General features: G+C 55.3%; 8 protein-coding genes across 8 annotated transcripts; 2 read left to right on the top strand and 6 right to left on the bottom strand.

Moving 5' to 3' along the window:
• Positions 1–79: 79 nt before the first annotated feature.
• WHR41_06955 (uncharacterized protein) lies at positions 80–975 on the bottom strand (the record flags this gene model as incomplete). Its single annotated transcript, XM_069375560.1, has 2 exons — positions 537–975; positions 80–391 (listed from the first exon to the last, which is right to left on the bottom strand). Exons 1-2 carry the CDS (start codon positions 594–596, stop codon positions 80–82), a joined length of 372 nt encoding a protein of 123 aa, XP_069227870.1. The 5' UTR covers positions 597–975.
• A 1573-nt stretch (positions 976–2548) lies between these two features.
• On the bottom strand, positions 2549–5594 carry WHR41_06954 (uncharacterized protein). The gene is made up of 3 exons (XM_069375559.1): positions 4832–5594; positions 2956–4771; positions 2549–2901 (listed from the first exon to the last, which is right to left on the bottom strand). Exons 1-3 carry the CDS (start codon positions 5134–5136, stop codon positions 2806–2808), a joined length of 2217 nt encoding a protein of 738 aa, XP_069227869.1. The 5' UTR covers positions 5137–5594; the 3' UTR covers positions 2549–2805.
• A 1956-nt stretch (positions 5595–7550) lies between these two features.
• Positions 7551–9028, bottom strand: ypt-1 (GTP-binding protein ypt1). Its single transcript, XM_069375558.1, has 4 exons — positions 8724–9028; positions 8332–8503; positions 8036–8263; positions 7551–7978 (listed from the first exon to the last, which is right to left on the bottom strand). The coding sequence occupies exons 1-4, from the start codon at positions 8732–8734 to the stop codon at positions 7784–7786; spliced, it is 606 nt and encodes a 201-aa protein (XP_069227866.1). The 5' UTR covers positions 8735–9028; the 3' UTR covers positions 7551–7783.
• Positions 9029–9270: 242 nt separating this feature from the next.
• WHR41_06952 (uncharacterized protein) lies at positions 9271–11648 on the bottom strand. Its single transcript, XM_069375557.1, has 4 exons — positions 11141–11648; positions 10941–10961; positions 10618–10861; positions 9271–10552 (listed from the first exon to the last, which is right to left on the bottom strand). Exons 1-4 carry the CDS (start codon positions 11203–11205, stop codon positions 9506–9508), a joined length of 1377 nt encoding a protein of 458 aa, XP_069227865.1. The 5' UTR covers positions 11206–11648; the 3' UTR covers positions 9271–9505.
• Positions 11649–11844: 196 nt separating this feature from the next.
• Positions 11845–13895, bottom strand: TUBA (Tubulin alpha chain). Its single transcript, XM_069375556.1, has 6 exons — positions 13718–13895; positions 13581–13621; positions 13441–13467; positions 13312–13387; positions 12722–13252; positions 11845–12664 (listed from the first exon to the last, which is right to left on the bottom strand). The coding sequence occupies exons 1-6, from the start codon at positions 13740–13742 to the stop codon at positions 12012–12014; spliced, it is 1353 nt and encodes a 450-aa protein (XP_069227868.1). The 5' UTR covers positions 13743–13895; the 3' UTR covers positions 11845–12011.
• A 189-nt stretch (positions 13896–14084) lies between these two features.
• WHR41_06950 (uncharacterized protein) lies at positions 14085–15032 on the top strand (the record flags this gene model as incomplete). The annotated part of the gene is made up of 2 exons (XM_069375555.1): positions 14085–14576; positions 14643–15032. Exons 1-2 carry the CDS (start codon positions 14280–14282, stop codon positions 15030–15032), a joined length of 687 nt encoding a protein of 228 aa, XP_069227867.1. The 5' UTR covers positions 14085–14279.
• A 62-nt stretch (positions 15033–15094) lies between these two features.
• WHR41_06949 (uncharacterized protein) lies at positions 15095–15550 on the top strand (the record flags this gene model as incomplete). Its single annotated transcript, XM_069375554.1, has 1 exon — positions 15095–15550. The coding sequence occupies one exon, from the start codon at positions 15095–15097 to the stop codon at positions 15548–15550; it is 456 nt and encodes a 151-aa protein (XP_069227747.1).
• Positions 15551–17676: 2126 nt separating this feature from the next.
• WHR41_06948 (uncharacterized protein) lies at positions 17677–19082 on the bottom strand (the record flags this gene model as incomplete). The annotated part of the gene is made up of 2 exons (XM_069375553.1): positions 18763–19082; positions 17677–18624 (listed from the first exon to the last, which is right to left on the bottom strand). The coding sequence occupies exons 1-2, from the start codon at positions 18964–18966 to the stop codon at positions 17677–17679; spliced, it is 1152 nt and encodes a 383-aa protein (XP_069227748.1). The 5' UTR covers positions 18967–19082.
• Positions 19083–19664: the final 582 nt, after the last annotated feature.

Here is a 19664-nt window from a genome sequence, read left to right as displayed (position 1 = left end):
CTGAATCTGATTATTCAGGTCCGAGCTCAATCAGGGACCTGATTGATTGATTACCTGATTGATTATCTGATTGAGAAAATCAAGATTCAAGATCTATGTTCAAGAGACGCGTGTCTATTGCTTCAAATTTCAAGCCGGGGAGGTCGACTTCTCCCGAGCGCAGATAAGCGTATTCGCAATGATCTGGATATCCGAATTCCATTTCACAAACCCGGATGATGACTGCGGACAGCGTGGGGAATGCCTTGAAGATCGCTCCGGCTAAGTCGTGAGTGATGCTTTCGGCTTTTTGGACGTTGGAATGGTCATGATAGCCTCGTTCGGCGGTCACAATATTGATACAAACGAACAATCTGAGTATCCGAAGGTTGTTGGCATATCTCAGGATGTCCTGAAAATGCGTTAGCGATATGATAACTATGACTTACAAGTCGCTGAAAGGGTCCACACAAGCATTGAAATCATAAAAGCATTGCTGGACTACCTTCTTTACCCTGTACGGAAAGACGTCAGAGAGAAATACCTTTTGAACTTACCTTCAGGCTGAAAATGTTCCACAGGTTCCAAGTGTCGCTTTCGTCGTGAGTCATGACCATCAACCCCGTCAAAGACAGCTGCCGCAAGTTTGCAGCTTTTCCAAGGAAGTCGTTGATAGAAGGCTTGTTTTGGATCCTCTTCGCGGCAGCGTTATCAAAATAGCGACGAAGGCTCCGGGAGGACTCATCGCCAAAATTTCTGATGTCAAGCTCAAGACATTCGATCACAGGAGCAAATGCATGCAACCTTGACCAGTCAAGATCGAACTTGATGCTGTCGTGTTCTTCGGGACTGCTGATGCGCAAGCAGATCGTCCGTATAGATTTCAAGGAACTGATCCAGTTATTGACCGTTACTGCCAATCGGTCATTCCAGGGAATCGCAGTTCTGCCATCAATCCACAACGACGAGATGCTCAGATCGAGCGGTTCAAGGATTTCAAACAAAGAGTCAACTCCGAGACAATCCAACAATCGTAAATGCTTGATGGTTTTGAAATCAATGAGGCTCGGTAGAAGAGATGCAACTTCCGTGAAAGCCACGTTCCGGAGCGATAGACTCTGGAGTTGGAGAGGCTGCGGGCAAAATTGGTTTCGAGAGTGTAGTGATAACTCGACAAGCGCCCGCAAGGCGCTCGAGGAATTATAGTCGCAAGTTATTTCGAGCCTGGAAGTAAGTGCGTATGCTCCAAAAGCCAGACCAACTTGTGGTCGAGCTTGTGAAGTGAAGAGATGAGGAGCTGTAGGCACGTCACCCGTGCCACATCATCACTTCTCCGCGGCACGGATGATTCAAGGTCATCTGTAAAGTAATTGCGGGAATGACGCTGATAGTTGCGAATTTTCTTGTGTCTCTTGCGCGCGGCGTCATGGATGTCTAGCGTCGTCATGAAGCCATAGTCTATCTCAAACCAGGAAAGCGAGTCCTCAGGGAGCGCAAAGATCAGATCAAGGACTTTTCTGGCAATCGCATGTGTGATCTGATGCAAACATGAGGCACTGTATCTGATGGTCAAAGTCCGAACGTGAGGCAGACCAACTCGACCGTATGGAATGCTAGGCGGATCAGCGAGGAGACGGTATGCCGATATTTCCATGTTCCTGTAGAGTAGAGTTGTCATGACAGCCTGCGATTTCTTACTGACCAAGCAGAATGATTTCTTGTCCGAATTCAATGTCAGATAATCCAAAATGCTAGTCTGAAGCTCGACTGGAAGACCCATGAGAGATGCTTTTTTGGGATGATCGGATGGAGTCGCCATGACTGTGAACTTGAGCACTTGCTGGTAATGAAGTTGGGCTGATGGCAGTGAGTTCGTGATCGCCCACGTCTTGCGTGGTTGGCGAGTGAGCTCTGAGGGAGATTCGTTGGTTCTCCGTTCGACAGTCGTCGTTGTTGTGAGAGGTCGATGGATCGCTGCGATTTCGGTAGAATAAATTATAGGGCGACACTATTGGGTTGTCTGTTGCCGGATGTGATGGTGATGAATGCAAGGATGATTTGTATGAAGAGGTGGGGCTGGACGCACACATTCAGAAGTGAAGAACCGTATGCGCTAGAGCGGCGCCTCAGGCTGTCGCTATTACCAGTGGGGGCGCCGCACGTGGTTCAAACGGCTTATCACTGGCATGTGAATTCTACAAGGCTGGAAGTCAATGTCACATGCCAAGTTTCGATCAAACAAATAGCGTTCTTCGACAGGGTGCCTTATTTGCTGTGTATCGCACCCATGGAAGCTTATTTATAGGCTGCATGCTTCGAAAATGATGAGGATGCCGGGAAAAGGCCAGGGCTTCTCCGATTTCATACTTGAACAACTATATGTTATCTAGTATGCGTCTATGGTCAAAACCCGGCTGTGCAACTGCATAAGTGAATGCGACTTCAGAACCCGTCCGAAAATGCGCCTGGGGGAACAGGCTAGTATCATCGGTGATTCCGATCGCGAGAGTCCAAAACTCATGCAAGTGAGGCCCTCTCTAGCGATTCACGGAATGAGGGCAGCAGACAATTGTCGCTTCCAATGCATCGAAATCATATTAGTTCTGCGCGGCGTGGCTCCAGCACCGTGATCATTGATCAATTGAGAATATACATAATGCAAAGCAATCCTCCGCAGGAACCGCCCGATCCCTGATACCAAAAGACTGGAAAAGCAAAAGAAAAACAGCCACCCCTGATCCCAACAACGCCTCGCTAAGTTATGTTCATGAACGCTGTCCGCCTCTACTGAAAGGGAAAAACTTGACTACCGACCATAGTTGGGGACTATTGGTCTGGAGGAGAGCAATCGGCACACCGCCACGCGTCTGGACGGGTCGTGAGCCCGACGCAAGCCATGTGGAAATGAACGCGGGAGCAGCGCTGTGGCAAAATTGTTAGCTCTTAAGCCTCGAGGCACTTTCCAAAAGCACTTACGTTGTCGTGGCAAATGATACTGCCCCTTGCGCTGGAAACCGATTTGCCGCATGTGCAAGTCTTGCGCCCTTGAGGCGCAGACTCGTTCAAGCTGCCCTTTCCACGGATTGTATTGCCGTTGATGCCTCCTCGAACTGCCCATCCATTTGTCGCTGGGACTGCCGGTGCCATTTCCCGCCTTGATGCCGCAGTCTCCAATCGAGGATGCTTAAGCCGTCGGAAGTCATCGCTGTCTAGATCTGACACTGCTTGAATCCGGTCCATACAGTAGTCAAAGACCGCATCATCAAGCACACTGTGCGCTTTCAGCCGGGCCAGGAAAGCCGTAAATGCCTCGCAGTACCGCCGTTCTTGCAGCTTCGCCTGAAAGACCCTCGTAAAGCGCACCACGCCCTCTCGCGTGAGGACGTTAGCCGAGAAATTCTCCTCGTTCGCCGCATAGTTCCAGTCACGTATAAACTCCGCTTCGCCTGCGCTAATCGGCAGAGACTGCATGTCGTCGTGCAGGCGGGCTCGTAGCCAGCTCTCGTCGACCTCCTCATCGCTCTCGGAAACCTCTTCGTCTTCCTCGAAAGGCCTTTTCGATTTTGTACGGTAAAATCTGATCCCTGGGACCTTTGGCACTCGATATCTGGGCTTAGGCAAGTCGGGCATATCGCGCACCTCTGAGGGGTGGGATCTGCTCTTGGCTGAAAGCTGACTAACCGAAGTACTTGAAGCGTGCTTTTTAAGAGATCTCGTGGGAGGTCTTGCAGGCTTTGGACCATGTCTTGTTGGCGAGGGGAGTCTCGGATGCCCGGTCCAATCATCTTCGCCTCTCAGGTATGCTTTTTGATCGAAAGGCCTGTTGGGGGCTATCCACTCCTCTTCATCGTCCTCATCCACAGGCTGACTAAATTTCTCGGTTTGTCGGCCTGAAAACCAGAGATACACCTTTCGATGGCAAGCATCGGAGTCTTTCTCTCCCACAACCTTAGGGTGAAAGTGATCGTGCCACATAAGAAGATGAAAATGCAGTTGATCGAACGAGGCGTATTCGTGGAGAGCGTGGGCATTCGTCGCAGCAGCACAGAGAGGACAGCGTAAATTCTCCTGGATGAGATATCGCTCATTCATAAAGATGTATGTTATCACGTGCTGTTTTGTAGCCTTTTCAGACTCGTCGGATGCGCTCGGTGTAGGCAGTTGATCCTGCTCGGGGACAATGGCCGCACGCCGAGCTTTCGTATATGTAGCCAGAGGAGACTCTCTCTTCGGGCTCCAACCTATTGACAAGCCAACTCCGTAGTTTGATTCAGTTTCATAGTCGGGACCATTGGTGCGTGTCATTCTCAGAAGCTTGTTCGGGCCCGGGCATTCAGGGAGGTCGTCCCAGTTGGCTCGCAAAATTGCGTCTCTTGCGGTCAGGGATGATTGGTACACTTTCGGAGACTTCTCCTCAATCAACGAAAGAAAGTCGATCGAATCCTGAGGGTCCTGGCATTTGATTTCGACATCAAGCTGATAGTGAGTCGGAATTGTTCGTTTCCACCTCCGCGTTCCGTTACTACCTCTAGCGACAGTCTCATAGATCTTGTCAACCTCGATTGAAAACGGCTCGTCCAGGTGGATGTCGAAGCGAAACTCATTCGCCGCCACCTCCCTACCCTCTATGTGCGCGGTTCTGGTATCGACGTGGATCTTATTCTTCTTGGTGTTGCCTTTGCCAGGGTCGAAAAAGATAAGTGTGACGAAGCAAAGAGCTCGAAAATCGATGTCCGGATCAGGAAGCCAATCAGGATCATTACCAGCCTTTCGAGACAATCGATTCCGAGCACTGTTTCGAGAATTAATTGCGCTCGATCCAAAATGGGCAATGTCTCAAGGAAATGTTTACCTCTGTGCTCTGGAGCCATGCCGCCAGATCCGCAATCCATCCACATTCAACACTGGCTTCTGGCCTTTCAGTAAATCCTCCAGCATCTCAGTGGTGGGGTAATCCCACCCAACATCTCGCCTCTCGTTCACACTCATCTCCCCGTCAACAGCACCGCCTCTCGAGACCGCGAGTAGCTTTTCGTGTCGTTCCAGAATAAGGTTCAAGTTCCTGCGCAGGAAAGGAGGTTTTCGCAACGCGAGGTGGCGGTACAAGCAAGCAGTACCTACGAACTTGCGGTGCGTAGTAATTGCTGACTCGACCATGTCACCTGCGTCGACGTTTGCTGACGGAAAGAGCGGCCGTTGCTAGCAGGTGGTTCTGACACTTGCATGCGTTGACTTTCTTTCATAGTGCGTTTTCCTCGGTTGGGTACTTCCGATGGGCGGCAAGCAGCATCGAGCAATATTTATTGTACGTTTGAGTGTCCCCTGTGATGAAGCCGTCTGAGACTGCGCAGTCTCCAATAGGTGTAACTGAGCTGAGAGGCGCGTAGAAATACGGATGTGGCGCGACACTGGCCTGTTCGCCCGAATGCTTCAGCTTTCTGCGCCTAGGTGTGGTTGTCAACAACGGACAAACAATTGCGCGAGGAGACGAATGCCGAGAATGGAATGCACATCGACACTGCAATAGTGCAAAATGTGCGCGAAAGCGAAGTGAGGCAGTGATAATAAAGAGTGTGTTTGAAGTGGTCGGGCATTCATAGGCGCAAGTCATGTGCCTCACACGCGCCTGCTGGGATCCCTTGTCGCGCGTTGGTCGCGGGGAATTGTAGCGTAATTCATGCCTCAGGCAGCAACGGAGGTTCCACCTCATCGATCTTGCAACACATCTCTGAACTGACGGACACACGGACTGGACGTCGTGAAAATGTAGTGTACCTTGACGCTCTCATAGTATGTGCTCGCTAATAGTATACGGTCAAACTTCGGGCGCAAGAATTCGTACATCCCGAGCCAGAAAAACCAAGACATACACTTGATTGAAAGCCCTCACGGCTGTCCGAATTACATGCTCAACAGAAGCATGAGGTTCGGTGATATCGCCACTTTTTGGATCCTGCACATTGGAAGGAAGACTCTAATTGTTACAGCGTTATCTAAATGACTTGCTTTGACCGCGAGGACGACCACACGAGGCTTCAACATCGGGAGGCTGTCACGAGTCGACTACATAGTCCATGATCCAAGGTACTTGGGTTTGACGATCAATACGTTTACTCGGACTCAAATTCTGTCGTCAGTATTTGATGCTCGCTATGAACAGCATTATACATTCGCGCTGGTATCCGTTTTACTGTCGGGACTAATGTCACGATCAAGTTTTGAAGAGTGACTGGCTACCAACTAGGGGGGGAATGGTGTCGTCGACGTCCGAGAGTCCTGAGGCAATCTTGTCCATGTCGACTGTAGCCAATAGAGATATCTGCGTTCTTTGGGTTCCGCACATTGCAAAAATACGATCCAATCCGCCCCTCGAATCCGACGAGATGAGTCTATCCCTCACCGTACGTAGGCCTATAGACCTAGGCCGCGACAACTGGTGAAGGCTATTGCTGGCCAAAGTCATACACCTGTATCTGGAAGCTTTTCCTGAGATGACTGCACTGCGATATCACAAGTCGAGAGAGACCGTCGGTGCCCTCGATGCCAATCAACTCACAAGTAATCAATTCGACCGCGGAATCTCTTACCGATAGCCTGTGCACCAGCATCGAGATCCGCAAATGCTCAACAAAGCGAGTAGAATTCGTGGTGAATTACATGTCGACGCATCTGTCTCGAAATGTAATAGAAGGAACTCCTCCTCCGCTCAAAGCGACAGAATTGACCTCGTAGAATCACGAGCAAAATCCACAGCAACCTACGTAAGGTAGCGACCCAAATCCACTGAATGCAGACGGCATTATCTCATCACGCTCGTCCGAACATTCCTTCCCAGCACTAGATGAAGCTTCATCGCGTCCGCAGGCTATAGCAACGCACGAGATCTTCTCAATACGACAAGCACACTACCCAGCTTCTCAGAATTATCGCCTAGGGTAGCTGCGTAGGATTCACTCCCTGTCCTAATCTCCAGCTCAAAATCCGCATGCGTAACACCAAGCCACCCCAAGTCCTCCATCCTCCAGATCTCGGCTCGACCGCCTACGTACCTACCTTCATTCCTACACTTTCAATCTCCGCCTAACCTCCAACCACCCACCCAACCTGCAGCCCAAGCGAATCAAACTATCACCGCGGCACAAGTTACTTGGCGAGATAGGACAATACCAAAACCAATACGTGAGACGAATCAATCACAGCCGAAAGACTAAGTCCAAAGTCAAAAACCCGGTTATGCAACAAAACTACCCTAGCCTAGCCTAGCCCAGCCTATCCATTATGCGCAGCGGAACCATCTCCACCGCCCGCGAACCGCGTTTCGAGAGAGTCATGTGTGCAGTGCAGTGCAGGATCCGTAGCAGAAGAACAGCAGCCGGGGCGAGAAAAGCAAGCACGAAAGTCTAGCCGAGCAGCAGAATAGAAAAAGAAAGAAACGCCCGCCACTCCCTTCAACTCGTGTCTCTCGTGAACGGAAAGGGAATCCAAGCAGTCCGTTGATTGAAAGTCGCCGTTGCTTGCTCGCTGTGATACCCTCTTGCTCTCTCGCGAAGATTCCCCAGCAGCAGTCTCAGCGTCAAGAACGAGTCGCGGATCGGATTGGACTTCTCGGGTGAAACGGCGAAGAGTGTGTTTGGTTTGTTCTCATCAATCAGGCTTGGAATTCAGACGTTTGTATTCTTTCGCAGCAGCAGGCAATTAAAACAACAGAGGATTTGGGGATCTCGTGAAAGGTAAGAGAAAAAAAGGTATGTGTGTTCCGAGAGCTCGGCCTTCCGAAGCCGGGTGGAATGTCCAAGCAATGCATTTAGCAGCAGCCGCCGGCGCTGCCGGACTGCACGCCCTGGCCCTGGCCGACTTGCACGGTGGGCTTGTTGTTGACGGTGGTGTTGCCCATGCGCTCCTTGATCTGGCGGGCCATGGTGAGGAAGGCTTGCTCGACGTTGCTGGCGTTCTTGGCGGAAGTCTCGAGGAAGGGGATGCCGAGGCTGTCTGCGAATTCCTGTGAAGATGTGTGAGCTGGAAATAAAATCAGAGGAGTGCAGGAATATCGACGAACCTTTGCAACGTTGTAGTCCACAACCTTCTTGTCGGTCATATCGCTCTTGTTGCCGACGAGCAGCTTGTTGACGCCCTCGGTGGCGTAGCGGTCGATCTCCTGCAGCCACTGCTTGACGTTGTTGAAGGAATCCATATCGGTGACGTCGTAGACGACGCAGATGCCGTGCGCGCCGCGGTAGTAGGAGCTGGTGATTGTGCGGAAGCGCTCCTGGCCCGCGGTGTCCCACTGTAGCACAAGTCCGTCAGTATTCCGTCACTTGTTGTAAACTATTCTCTCAGGGTATAGAGACGCACAATCTGAAGCTTCACAGTCTTGCCGTCGAGCTCGATGGTCCTGATCTTGAAGTCGACGCCGATGGTGGAGATGTAGCTCTCGGTGTAGGTATCATCGGCGAAACGGAGAAGAAGGCATGACTTTCCGACGCCGGAGTCACCGATGAGGAGAAGCTTGAAGAGGTAGTCGTATCTGCGGCGGGTGCGGGTCAGTAGGGGTGGTTTTTGGGCGATGGGGCGGGGCGCGCGCAGCGGGAAAGCGAGGAGGAGCGGGCTGTGGCGGTCTGCGCGAAGGGTGCGGTCGGGAGATACTCTGCGAGGCGCGGTGTTAGTGACGTCCTTATCATAGCAGTGCTGCCTGCAGTAGAGGTATGGCATAGGCGCCGTCGTTGGCAGGCGAGGGCACTCACCACTCGGGATTCATGATTGCTGAGGGTGTGGGTGTCGCGGGGGGTTAGGTGCAGTGGTGCTGCGGCAGAGAGTGGCCGCCGTGGTCGTGAGGAGGAGAGGGAGGATGCCTAGCAGTGTCAGGGCAGATGCGCGTTGAGCAGTATGCGTGGGAGCAAGAGTGGTGCAGCAGTGGCAGTGGCAGTGGCAGCAGTGCAGGCGTGGCAGCGTGGCAGGCTAGCGAGCGGGTGCGGTCTGTCTGGCTGTCTCGTGGAATCTCCAGATGATGAAGCCGCCCAGCGGGCCGCGTTAGAGGGCCGCGCACGGACGCGTCTGGGGGCGCTGCGCTCACCTGAAGCTTGGCCGGCGGCGGGCGTGTCTGGTGGCTGCCTCAGACAGGCCTGCGCGTGCAGACGGGCTGGATGCAGTCTGAGACATCAGATACACGGTGCAGCCTTCAGGTGCCGGGCCTTGTGTGCCACTGCCGGGGTGATGTCTCTCAATAAGCACTTGCATGCGGTGACTGCGGCGTGATTCAATCGCCGCTATCATCGCATGCAGACACGAGGCTCGTATTCGCGGGAAGGCAACGATATGCTCAATTCCGGAATCTACATCACCGTCTACGGTCTCACGTCTCCATTGCTGAATCACCGCGCACAACGCTTCAAAACGAGCAACCAGAAGTAGCCACGCATCAATCAATCAATCATGTCATGCACGCAGTCATTTTTCATGTACAGTCATCAAACTCATCCGTTGCTTGCCAAAAAAACCAAAATGAGGAAATCAAAGAACCGATCGCCGTCTACCTCCACCCTGGGTTCGGCGGCGGTGCTCCTCCTCCATAGCCACCACCACCGCCACCATGCTGCTCATACCCGCCGCCTCCATAGCCGCCGTGCGGCGGCTGGGCACCACCGTAGCCACCCTGAGGAGGCTGGCCATATCCTCCCTGTGGTTGGCCGTAGCCACCAGGAGCGCCAGGCGTGCCAGCTCCACTGTATCCGCCTTGAGGAAACCCGCCTTGCGGTGGAGGAGGCCCGCCGTATGAGCCGTGCTGTGGTGGACCGCTGTGGCCGCTTGCCTGCCCATATGAGGGAGCGCCGCCGGGTGGGTTGTAAGAGCCAGTCTGCGGGCCATAACCCGCAGACGGTGCGCCGGGCTGGGAGCCGTAGCCGTGGGGCGGGGCGCCGGAGGATTGGTAGGTCCCTGGAGGAACAGAGCCGTGCGGCGGGGCGCCGGGAGTCTGATAGGAGGAGCTTGGAGGAGCGGAGCCATGTGAAGGTGCGCCAGAGGGCTGGTATGAGCTGGGAGGAGCGGAGCCTGTATAAGTGCCGCTCGAGCCACTTCCAGAGTAACCGTAGCCGCCGCTCTGAGGCTTATCACCGTGACCGCCCGTCAGGCTGCTGAGGAAGCCGCCTCCGCTGCTACTGCCGTGGCCTTGGTTGCTGCCTCCTCCGTAGCCCTGGTTCTGGCTCGAGCCATGGTGGCCTCCTGACGAGCTGCTTCCACCGAGAAACTGGCCCGCGAGGCCGCCTAGACCTCCACTTGATGAGCCGTGCTGATTGCTGCCAGAGTGCTGGCTGTTGTGGTTGTTGTTGCTGCTGCCAAGGAACGACTGCGCGAGGCCTCCAAGGCCGCCGCCGGAAGATCCGTGCTGATTGCTGTTCGAGTGCTTGTTGTCGTTGCCGCCCAGGAAAGACTGAGCAAGGCCTCCGAGGCCAGAAGAGTTGTGCGAGGAGTTGCCGTGACCGCCTGAGCTTCCACCCAGGAACGAGGAGGCCAGACCGCCTAGGCCGGAGGAGTTTGAGTGCGACTTGCCGCCTCCCATGGCCATCTTGAAAGCGTCTGTCTATAGTTCCACGTATCAGTAACCATATTCTCACCGATGGCATCTCTTGATCGTTGCCCTCTCACCTTAAACCCTCTCTCGCCCTCCTGTGCGCCCTCAGGCCCGTTGTTCCCATACTGATTTCCCTGGCCGTTACCGTAGCCGTCACCATAACCATTACCGCGGTCGCCCTGCTGACCAGGTTTCGGGAAAGGATCCGACATCTGTGCTGGCGTGCCTCCCGGCGTAGGGACTTGCGGAGCGGCGGCGGTGGGGACTTCCCAGGTGGACTCGCCGGTGCTGATTTGGACGAAGTAGTACTTTCGCGATCTGCGGATTGCGCGTTAGAACGCCTGATTGCGAGAAAGTCGACCTGGTCGACAGAAGGGAGGCTAGAACGACCACTCACTTGTTGTCCCACTGCGCGATCCTTTAGAATAGCCGCCAAGTCAGTGCCAAGGCCCAATGTCTCACACGAGCGGTGAAAGAGGTGGGAGGAGAGAGAAAGAGGAAGCTGAGGGTCGCGAGCTGCTGGAGACTCTCGAGGGAAGGGAAGAGGAGGAAGTGTGATCGGGAGTGTGAGGTCAAGAAGGGCTGGTGAAGACGCACCACCCGGGAGGGAGACTCGGCGGGGCGAAGCTGGGCCCGGCGTCGGGCGTGGTAGGCTCCGCCATGCTGGTGACGTTGTCGCTCTCTGCTGCGGCGAGGGAGGGAGAGCGCGCGTGAATTGAAGGAGTGAGGTGTGTCTGGAGGGCAAGCGAGGCCGAGGGAGGGCGAGGATTAATATGGCGGCGTTGCGCCCCGACCCAGACCGATGTTCTCCAAGCGGATCTGGAGGAAGTGGGGCAAAGTCGCGAAGGTGTCAGGGTGGGAGGAATTGGGGATCGCGCGACAGGAGGGACGAGGTCGAGCGAAAGGGCGCAGCAAGTGGCATCTCGGAGCAAAGAACAGCGGTACTTCTACAGCCGGCGCCGGGACCGACAGTCAGGTATGATTTGGCGCACGCGCTGCCGCTTGGGCGCATGGCGGTTGCTTGCTGACCACCGGGCTGCATCGAGACAGCAGCTGCGCGCTATGGCTGTTTGTGGCTGTGTGCCAACCTGCCCCGGCTGCCCTACATCATCCATCTGCCGTCCGTTGCCTCCACCATTCCTTTACAGGTGGGTGGAGCCGCTACGGCTGTCACTCCATGTCGAGCATTGTCTGGAAAAAGATAGCGAGTCCTCAAGAGGCACTACCGTGCAATGTAGATAATCACTGAGGCACGGATACACCTCACGATATGCGCACACGTTCCTCCTGGCTCTACAAGATTTTTTGGGAAAAATTCGCTTTCGATTAAAAAGGCATTTGCATCAAAGAAAAACAACCGTTTGCTGCGTCTTGCAGTGTCAGTATCAGTATCAGTACCCTAGTAAGCCCTGCGCCTGGCCAATATCATTGATTCTCTCCCTCGCTCAACAAGAAACTCGCTCTCCGTCTAGTACTCGGCGTCAAGACCCTCCTCGCCCTCGGCAGAGTCGGCGGCGACCTCCTCGTAGTCGCGCTCGAGCGCGGCAAGGTCCTCGCGGGCCTCGGAGAACTCGCCCTCCTCCATACCCTCGCCGACGTACCAGTGGACGAAGGCACGCTTGCTGTACATGAGGTCGAACTTGTGGGAAAGAGCAGACCAGGCCTCGGCAATGGCGGTGGTGTTGGAGAGCATGCAGACGGCGCGGTTGACCTTGGCGAGGTCGCCGTTGGGCACGTTCATCGGGGGCTGGTAGCAGATACCGAGCTTAAAACCAGTCGGGCACCAGTCGACGAACTGGATGGTGCGCTTGGTCTTGAGGGTGGCGACGGCGGCGTGAGTGTCCTTGGGGACGACGTCACCGCGGTAGAGCAGGCAGGTGGCCATGTACTTGCCGTTGCGAGGGTCACACTTGACCATCTGGTTGTTGGGCTCGAAGCAAGCCATGGAGATCTCCTGGACGCTGTTGGCCTCGTGGGCGGCCTTGGCGGCGGAGACGATCGGGGCGTAGGCGACCAGAGGGAAGTGGATACGCGGGTAGGGGACCAGGTTGGTCTGGAACTCGTTCAGGTCGACGTTGAGGGAGCCGTCGAAACGGAGAGAAGCGGTGATGGAAGAAACGACTGGGAGATGTTAGCCTCAATTGCCGTGTAAGTGAAGATAATCAAGCTGATACATACCCTGGGCGATCAGGCGGTTCAGGTTCTCGTAGTTGGGGCGCTCAATGCCGAGGTTGCGACGGCAAATGTCGTAGATGGCCTCGTTGTCGACCATGAAGGAGCAGTCGGAGTGCTCGAGGGTGGTGTGGGTGGTGAGGATGGAGTTGTAAGGCTCAACAACGGAGGTGGCGACCTGGGGAGCGGGGTAGACGCAGAACTCCAGCTTGCACTTCTTGCCGTAGTCGACGGACAGACGCTCCATGAGGAGGGCACCGAAACCGGAACCGGTACCACCACCGAAGGAGTGGAAGACGAGGAAACCCTGAAGACCAGAGCAGTTGTCGGCGACGTGGCGGACCTTGTCGAGGACCTGGTCGATGAGCTCCTTGCCGACGGTGTAGTGGCCACGAGCGTAGTTGTTCGAGGCATCCTCCTTGCCGGTGATCATCTGCTCGGGGTGGAAGAGGGCGCGGTAGGGGCCGGTGCGGACCTCGTCGACGACATTGGGCTCGAGATCGCAGTAGATGGTGCGCGGCACGTACTTGCCGTTGCCTGTTTGCTTGCGTTAGAAGGATGCCCGCAGTGCAGTGAGCGGACTCGAGATGACATACCAGTCTCGGAGAAGAAAGTGGAGAAGCCCTGGTCGTCGCTGGTGGCCTTGCGCTCCTCAGTGAGGAAACCATCGGGCTGTGAAGAGTCAGTCATTGTAGCATGCTGTGCGTGCGGTGCGCATCACTGACCTGGATGCCGTGCTCGAGGCAGTAGAGCTACAATCCCATCATGTCAGCAACCGTTCCCCTGAGGCAGCCGTATTCCCGATTCCCATGCGTATCCGATCGCATCCCATTGCATTGCACGCTCTTTCGGACTCGAGACTAACCTCCCAGCAGCTGTTGGCGATTTGGCAACCGGCCTGGCCGACTATACGCGTCCAAAGTCAGCACTCGGTCGATGTCTCGCCCTCACGGCCTCGAGGCGGTCAAGGCGCGTGGGGCAGTGGCACAGGGGTAAACATACCGTTCAAGCTGATGACCTCACGCATGGTTGCGGGTGTGGTGGGTGTGATGTGGTTGTTGGGTGGAGGAGAGGTCGCGGCGGACTCGAGTGGCGGAGGAGGGAGGTGGTGAGGTGGATGCTGCGGTGTGTGCAGGCGCGAGGTGTTTACTCTGCGGTGGTCCGTGGGGAACTTTGGGAAGCAGCGTTTGTTGTGCGGGCGGGACTGCGGTCGGGCTAGCTTCAGGGCATCCCAGTCGCTCTTGGCGCGTAGTGGGGCTAGCGCGTGCGAAGCGGGCGAATCGCGCGCCCGGCCGCCGCCTGAGGTGTCTGCCGGCCGGCGGGCCACGAGAGGCCGGCGTCAACAGTGTCGACAACCTGAGGCACGCCCTGAAGTGAACAACACCGGCTTATTATACACACCTGACCGGACGTCCGCCGTGGTGTGCATTCAACGACCCGAAGCAGCACTGCGCATGAAGCCTCGCGTCACCTGACTGCCTGCCCACGTGATGCCCTACTGAGCTGTGAAGCCACCCTTACTGCCATCCCGACATCTCGGTATCCTGTCTCGACCGCCACCGCGATGAAGCTATCCGCCGGCCTGCCCACTCTGTTCGCCCTGCTGGTAGCCTCAGTGTCTGCAAACACCGAGAAGGCAATCTTCACTGCGCCCGATGCCGTCACTTTCACAGACAGCAACCCCAGTCTCGACGTGCTCCAGTTAGAGTCGCTCGCACTGGAAAGATCCACACTGAGGACATCCCTCGACGTGGCCGCACCTGGTGAGGCCGCTTCAGGTGGCGTAAAAGATCACTGGTACTTACTCAGAGACCTCAACCCACAGCAGAGATACGAATTGCGCGCATGCTGGTCGGCAAGCGTAAGTGTCTTTCCGTTTGCTCCACAGGCAATCCAATCACTCGATGTCAGTACTAACACTGATCAGCAACCCACCAATTTTTGGATTGACGTTTACAACATCAACGAAGTCTTTGACACGCCAGAGCTGATCCAAACGCTGGCGGCGTACGCCGAGAAGCCGGAGAGAAAACGTCCTGAGCCCACCTCGTCACCGCATACAAGCAAGGAAAGCGTGCTCTTTCTTCGTGTAAGGGCTGCTGCGGAGTTCTACACGACCAACAAGGACTTGATGCTCAGTCCGCCTCCCGTGGACGTTGATCTCATCCTCGATCCTTACGTCTTCAACATCTTTCCGAAATCTCTCGGCCCAACCGCTCTTTACATCGTGGTGCTCGCCGTTTGTGCCTGGTTCGTCTCGGGATACGTCTGGAAATTCATCCAGCCTGCTGCTTCAGATAAGCCTCACAAAGAATGAGCGCAATTGCTTAGCTATTCATAGCTTGCTACATCAAGACTCCGCGTGCGGCGACCTCCACCATGGATCCGACAGACGCTGACCCGCAAACCGGCGGTTCGACTCAGAACACACCCTCGACCCAAATGGCACTACACAGAAGACCACAGCATCCGTTCTACACGCTCCCACCTGAGTTGATCCTAGACATCGTCGACCTTCTTCCACCAGAAGCCTTCATAAACTTCGCATTTGCGAACTACCCTCTTCTACATGCAACCGGTCTGGCGCCTGCGTTATCGCGGATTCGCATCGACTACATCACGAACAACACGCGCATACCCGCACTCTTTCCACTTTTCAGGATGCCCGCGGAAATCATGCTGCACATCATGCGCAACCTCAAACCGCTTGATATCATGCGATTCGTTCTGGCCAATTACCAGGATCTAGCACGACAGGGTATCACACCCCCGTTGACTGAGGATACTTTGCGCCAGTTGCGCAATGCTGTTAGGTCGAGGTTGGGCCCAGGCTGAGAGTTTAGACGCTCAAATTTCAAGGTTCTTACTGCGCCAGTATGCGCATAGGCCGAGTTGCGAAAGGATGTGACCGTGTGATCAAATCACCTAAGACATCACATGCTGCGTTAGTGCTTCTTGGTGGCAGTAGGGCTTGATAGTGTTTCCGGTCTCCACAAAGTCAAAGTACGTGCAGCTGCACGACTCGTGTTACACGCGGCTCTACAGACCACGCCTCGTATCTCGGGCAAGATTAACCTCGATAACTCGCAGTTTACCACTGTGGTTTCGAGTGTCACGCCTTCCTGCGAAATCCTCACGCAGGATCGCATGTCGGCGACCCGCGGGCTGCAGCGGAAATATGCGGACATCAACCCCTGTCTGAGACGGCCTCCTCCGGGAGGAGTAGTTAATACGCGCATCTAGATTGATCATGGAACCCAGCATTGCCGCAGATAACAATGTGCAACGGGGATGTCGCAACACAGACTCGCCCTTCAACTCACAACTACACAACGTGAAAAATACTCTCGTCAACTCAATGAACGCAACAAACGCCCCAGTAATAACCATGTCGCCACCACACCCATCAAATCCAGTCCCTCACTTCGCATCCCTCTGCTCAACCTGCACATCCCGCTCGCAACGCCACCAACCCCGCCGCAGCCCTTCAAACTGGTCCTCCGAATCATCATCCACCACGCCCGAATTAACAGAGCCAAACACCGAATCCCAACTCGCAAGCCAAGAGCAAGACGACCCGCCCGTGTACCCTCCACCACCGCCTTACAACAAACGCCGCCGCGACCAACGCATCACGCCCGATCCGCCAACCTACGCGTCTCTCGCGCCTTCAATCCCATCCGGCGCAATCGCAGTCTCCATCCCCGTCACCCTCCGCTACACCGAGACGATCGTCCTCGAAGACGACGGGTGGTCGAAAGTCGTCTGTCCTACGGCGCGGAAATTCAAAGCTTTCGTGACGGTCTATGAGGGCATGGAGTGGGAGCAGTTTCGGCGGTGTCTGAGACGGATCAAGCCTGATGTTACGGGCGGAAAGGGGAAGGGGAAGGGCGGGGTGAAAGAAGTCAGGGCGCTGAGGAGTAAGACTAAATGGGAGAAGGTTTTGGGGAGGAGGAGTGGGGTGAGGGTTGGCGAGGAGGGGTGGGAAGGGGTTAGAACGGAAATTTGTGAGGGTTTGGTTGATAAGATTGTTGTTTTTGCTTGATGTCGGGGTTATCACTTCTCCTTTTCCTTTACTAGTTGATTAACGACCAATTAACCGCGATCAGTGCGAAAGAGCCAGTTGCTCTCGTTTCTTTGGATGATCTAGTCAATAACGAACGATAATGTCATGCCCTTCTCACTCTTCACGCTAGTCGGACATCCTTCAATACCCATCGATCAATCATTCACCACTGCAAGCATCATGCTATCCATCGATCATGACACCACACCACCTCCGGCATTAACTTCAGCAAAACTATGGATCTCATATACAAAAGCGATCTCAGTTCCCAGATCCCCTGGGTCCCCATGCCAGATCTTAAAGATAAGTACAAGCTTCTTCCTTCAGCTCAAACAAGCAAAACGAACAACGCAACGCAACGCAAAATGGACAGCAGCCTAATCCACTTAATTCCCAACTGGATAGCCCACCGCGCTCGCTCTCACGCGCACGATCCACCAGCGGCCAGTCCACAGAAGAAAGCAGCAGAGCAAATAACCACTTCGACCGTACCTCTTACCATCGAGGTCCTCAGCTCTACTTCTCCCCACAATGAGGCACCCAGCCAAGGTAGCAAGTGGGACGGCAACATCGCCATCGGCGCGAAGACAGGATATGTGGAGTTCATGGGGATTTTGACGGGGATGTTGAGGGGCATGGGCGTCGCGGAGGAGAACGGACCGTGGCGTGTCGAGGTGGAGGTAGAATTTGCGCCGCGGAAGGGGATATTCGGGCTGGGGAGGGAGAAAAAGGTCGATTTCGCTGGTTTGGAGGGCTGGGAGCTTGTTAGGGAGAGACTGGACAGCGGAAGGGTTAGGGATGTGTCGGTTGTTTGCTGGCGGGAGTGAGCGCGCAATTGCGCAATGTGTAGCCTGGGGTTAGGGGTTCTGAATCATCTATCAATGCAATTATACTCTCAGTCGCTGTCATCCATCAGCTCCGCGAGCTCATCCTCCTCCTCAGCCGTCAACTGCGGCCCTCCCTTCTTCACGCCAACGTCCGCACTCTCCCCCTGCGCCTCCCTCGCCCTCTCCTCCGCAAACCTCTTCATCTCCCCCTTCTCCAACCCCCACCTCCTCACCGTCCCATCAATACTAACACTCGCCACCGTCCCCCTCCCCACCCTCGCCAACCCTGTCACCTCCTCAAAATGCCCCTCGTAAACACAAACGCACTCCCCGCTCGCCACATCCCACACCCTCACCTCCTCGTCCCTACACGCCGTAACCACCAGCCCCAAATCATCACAAGGCAGAACATCGCCGACGAAATCAGCATGCCTCAGCACCGTATCCGCCTCCCACCCACGAGACCGAACAAGGTGCTTAGCCGTCTTGTCCGCGCTGGCCGTCCACAAATCGCCCTCTGAATCGAACCGCAGCGCCCAGATCGTCGTCTCGTGCGGGCGGAGCGGGCGCTCCAGACTCTCCGGCAGCTCGTGCGCGCGGGAGAGGGAAATGTGCCAGCGGCGGATTTCGCGGTCGGAGCTGGAAGAGAAGAGGACGAAGCTCTCGCCTGGTGCGGAGGAGCCCGAGGGCAGGCTGAGGGGGTCGACGGCGAGGTTCTGGACGGCCTTGACGTGTCCTTTGAGTTTGTGCAGGGGTTTGTTGGTGCTGAGGTCCCAGACGATGATGGTGGCGTCTGCGGAGCCGGAGAGCAGGATGGGTTTGCCGGCGAGGGTTGTGGTGAGGAGGCATTTGACGAAGTCGGTGTGGGCGGTGAGGTGCGTGGTGGCGCCGGATTCGAAGTCGGTCGCGTAGATGTTCTTGTCCCAGCAGCCGGAGTAGAGGCGTTGGCCGTTGGGAGAGAAGGCGAGGCTGGTTAGGGGTGCGGTGGCGCGGTCGACGGAGATGCGTTCGCCGGTCTGGGATGTTACCCGGTTAGCAGTTTTTACTTTGTCCTGACGAAACGGTAAAATTGCTGTGGTGTATGAAATTCCCAGAAGATACAAAATATTCCATCCGACACGAAGAGAGAACAACCAAGAAGCGTCAAAACTCACCTCCAAAACAATCCTCCTCACCTCCCCAGCAGCCTCAGCAACATACACGGCCCTCTCATCGAACGGATCCGGAACGATGGCCAGCAACTTGGAAGACAACTTGATCGGACGACCAAGCTTGTTCTGCGCTTTGGCCGCCTTGCGCTGGCCAGAAACCAGCGACTCGGACGTCTGGAAAAAGTGGCCGGCGTTGGGGTTCGCCATCGTGGAAGCGATATCCTACAAATGATCTCTTCCGTTCTGCTGCAATTCCCGATCAAGCAAAGCACATGGTCGTTCTTAAGATCTCCCGAAAAGTCTGGCTCTTTTGTCTGGCTGGTGGGAGGTGAAGTCGGCAGCTCGGGCCGCAAGCTTTTGGGGGGCTTTGGGCTGCAACGCCGCGACGTCCCTCCATCCCTCCCACGCTGGAGAGTCAGGTACCTTACCTTACCTTGCCTTGCCTGCGGGATGCATGTGCGGATCGAAGGCTGCGTGTCTGCCATGTGACACCGGGGCTCGGCGCAGTCATGACAGAAGTATAATGTTCCAACATTTGGAATCGCCAGACAAGTCCAGCAGTGCGAAAGCCTCTGCCGTCGTTTCTCTCGAGAAGCCACCAATCGTCTCCGAACCCAGCCTGTGTCAACCCAATGTACCAACGTCTAGTCCAATGCACGCGCACGACCGACCAAGACCGACCGTGACAGGCGTACAAAACTTTAACAGCACCTTCCCTGTCGCCATCCCAGATCTCTCGAAGATCTCTTCTACTATCGACAGAAGCCGCGCTCTGGCAGCCCAAAGCCCACGATCTAGCTCGGACCACAAGGAGGCGAGACTGGCATATTGACAGATGACGCGGCAGTGATAAGATGCCCGTCGGATTGTGATACAGTGGGCCGTGTACTACCGTCTAGAACGAG

This window comes from Cladosporium halotolerans, assembly GCF_011745625.1.
Source record: "Cladosporium halotolerans strain TM138-S3 chromosome Unknown Sca24, whole genome shotgun sequence".
Lineage (NCBI taxonomy): Eukaryota > Fungi > Ascomycota > Dothideomycetes > Cladosporiales > Cladosporiaceae > Cladosporium > Cladosporium halotolerans.
This window is presented reverse-complemented; position numbering and strand designations above follow the sequence as displayed.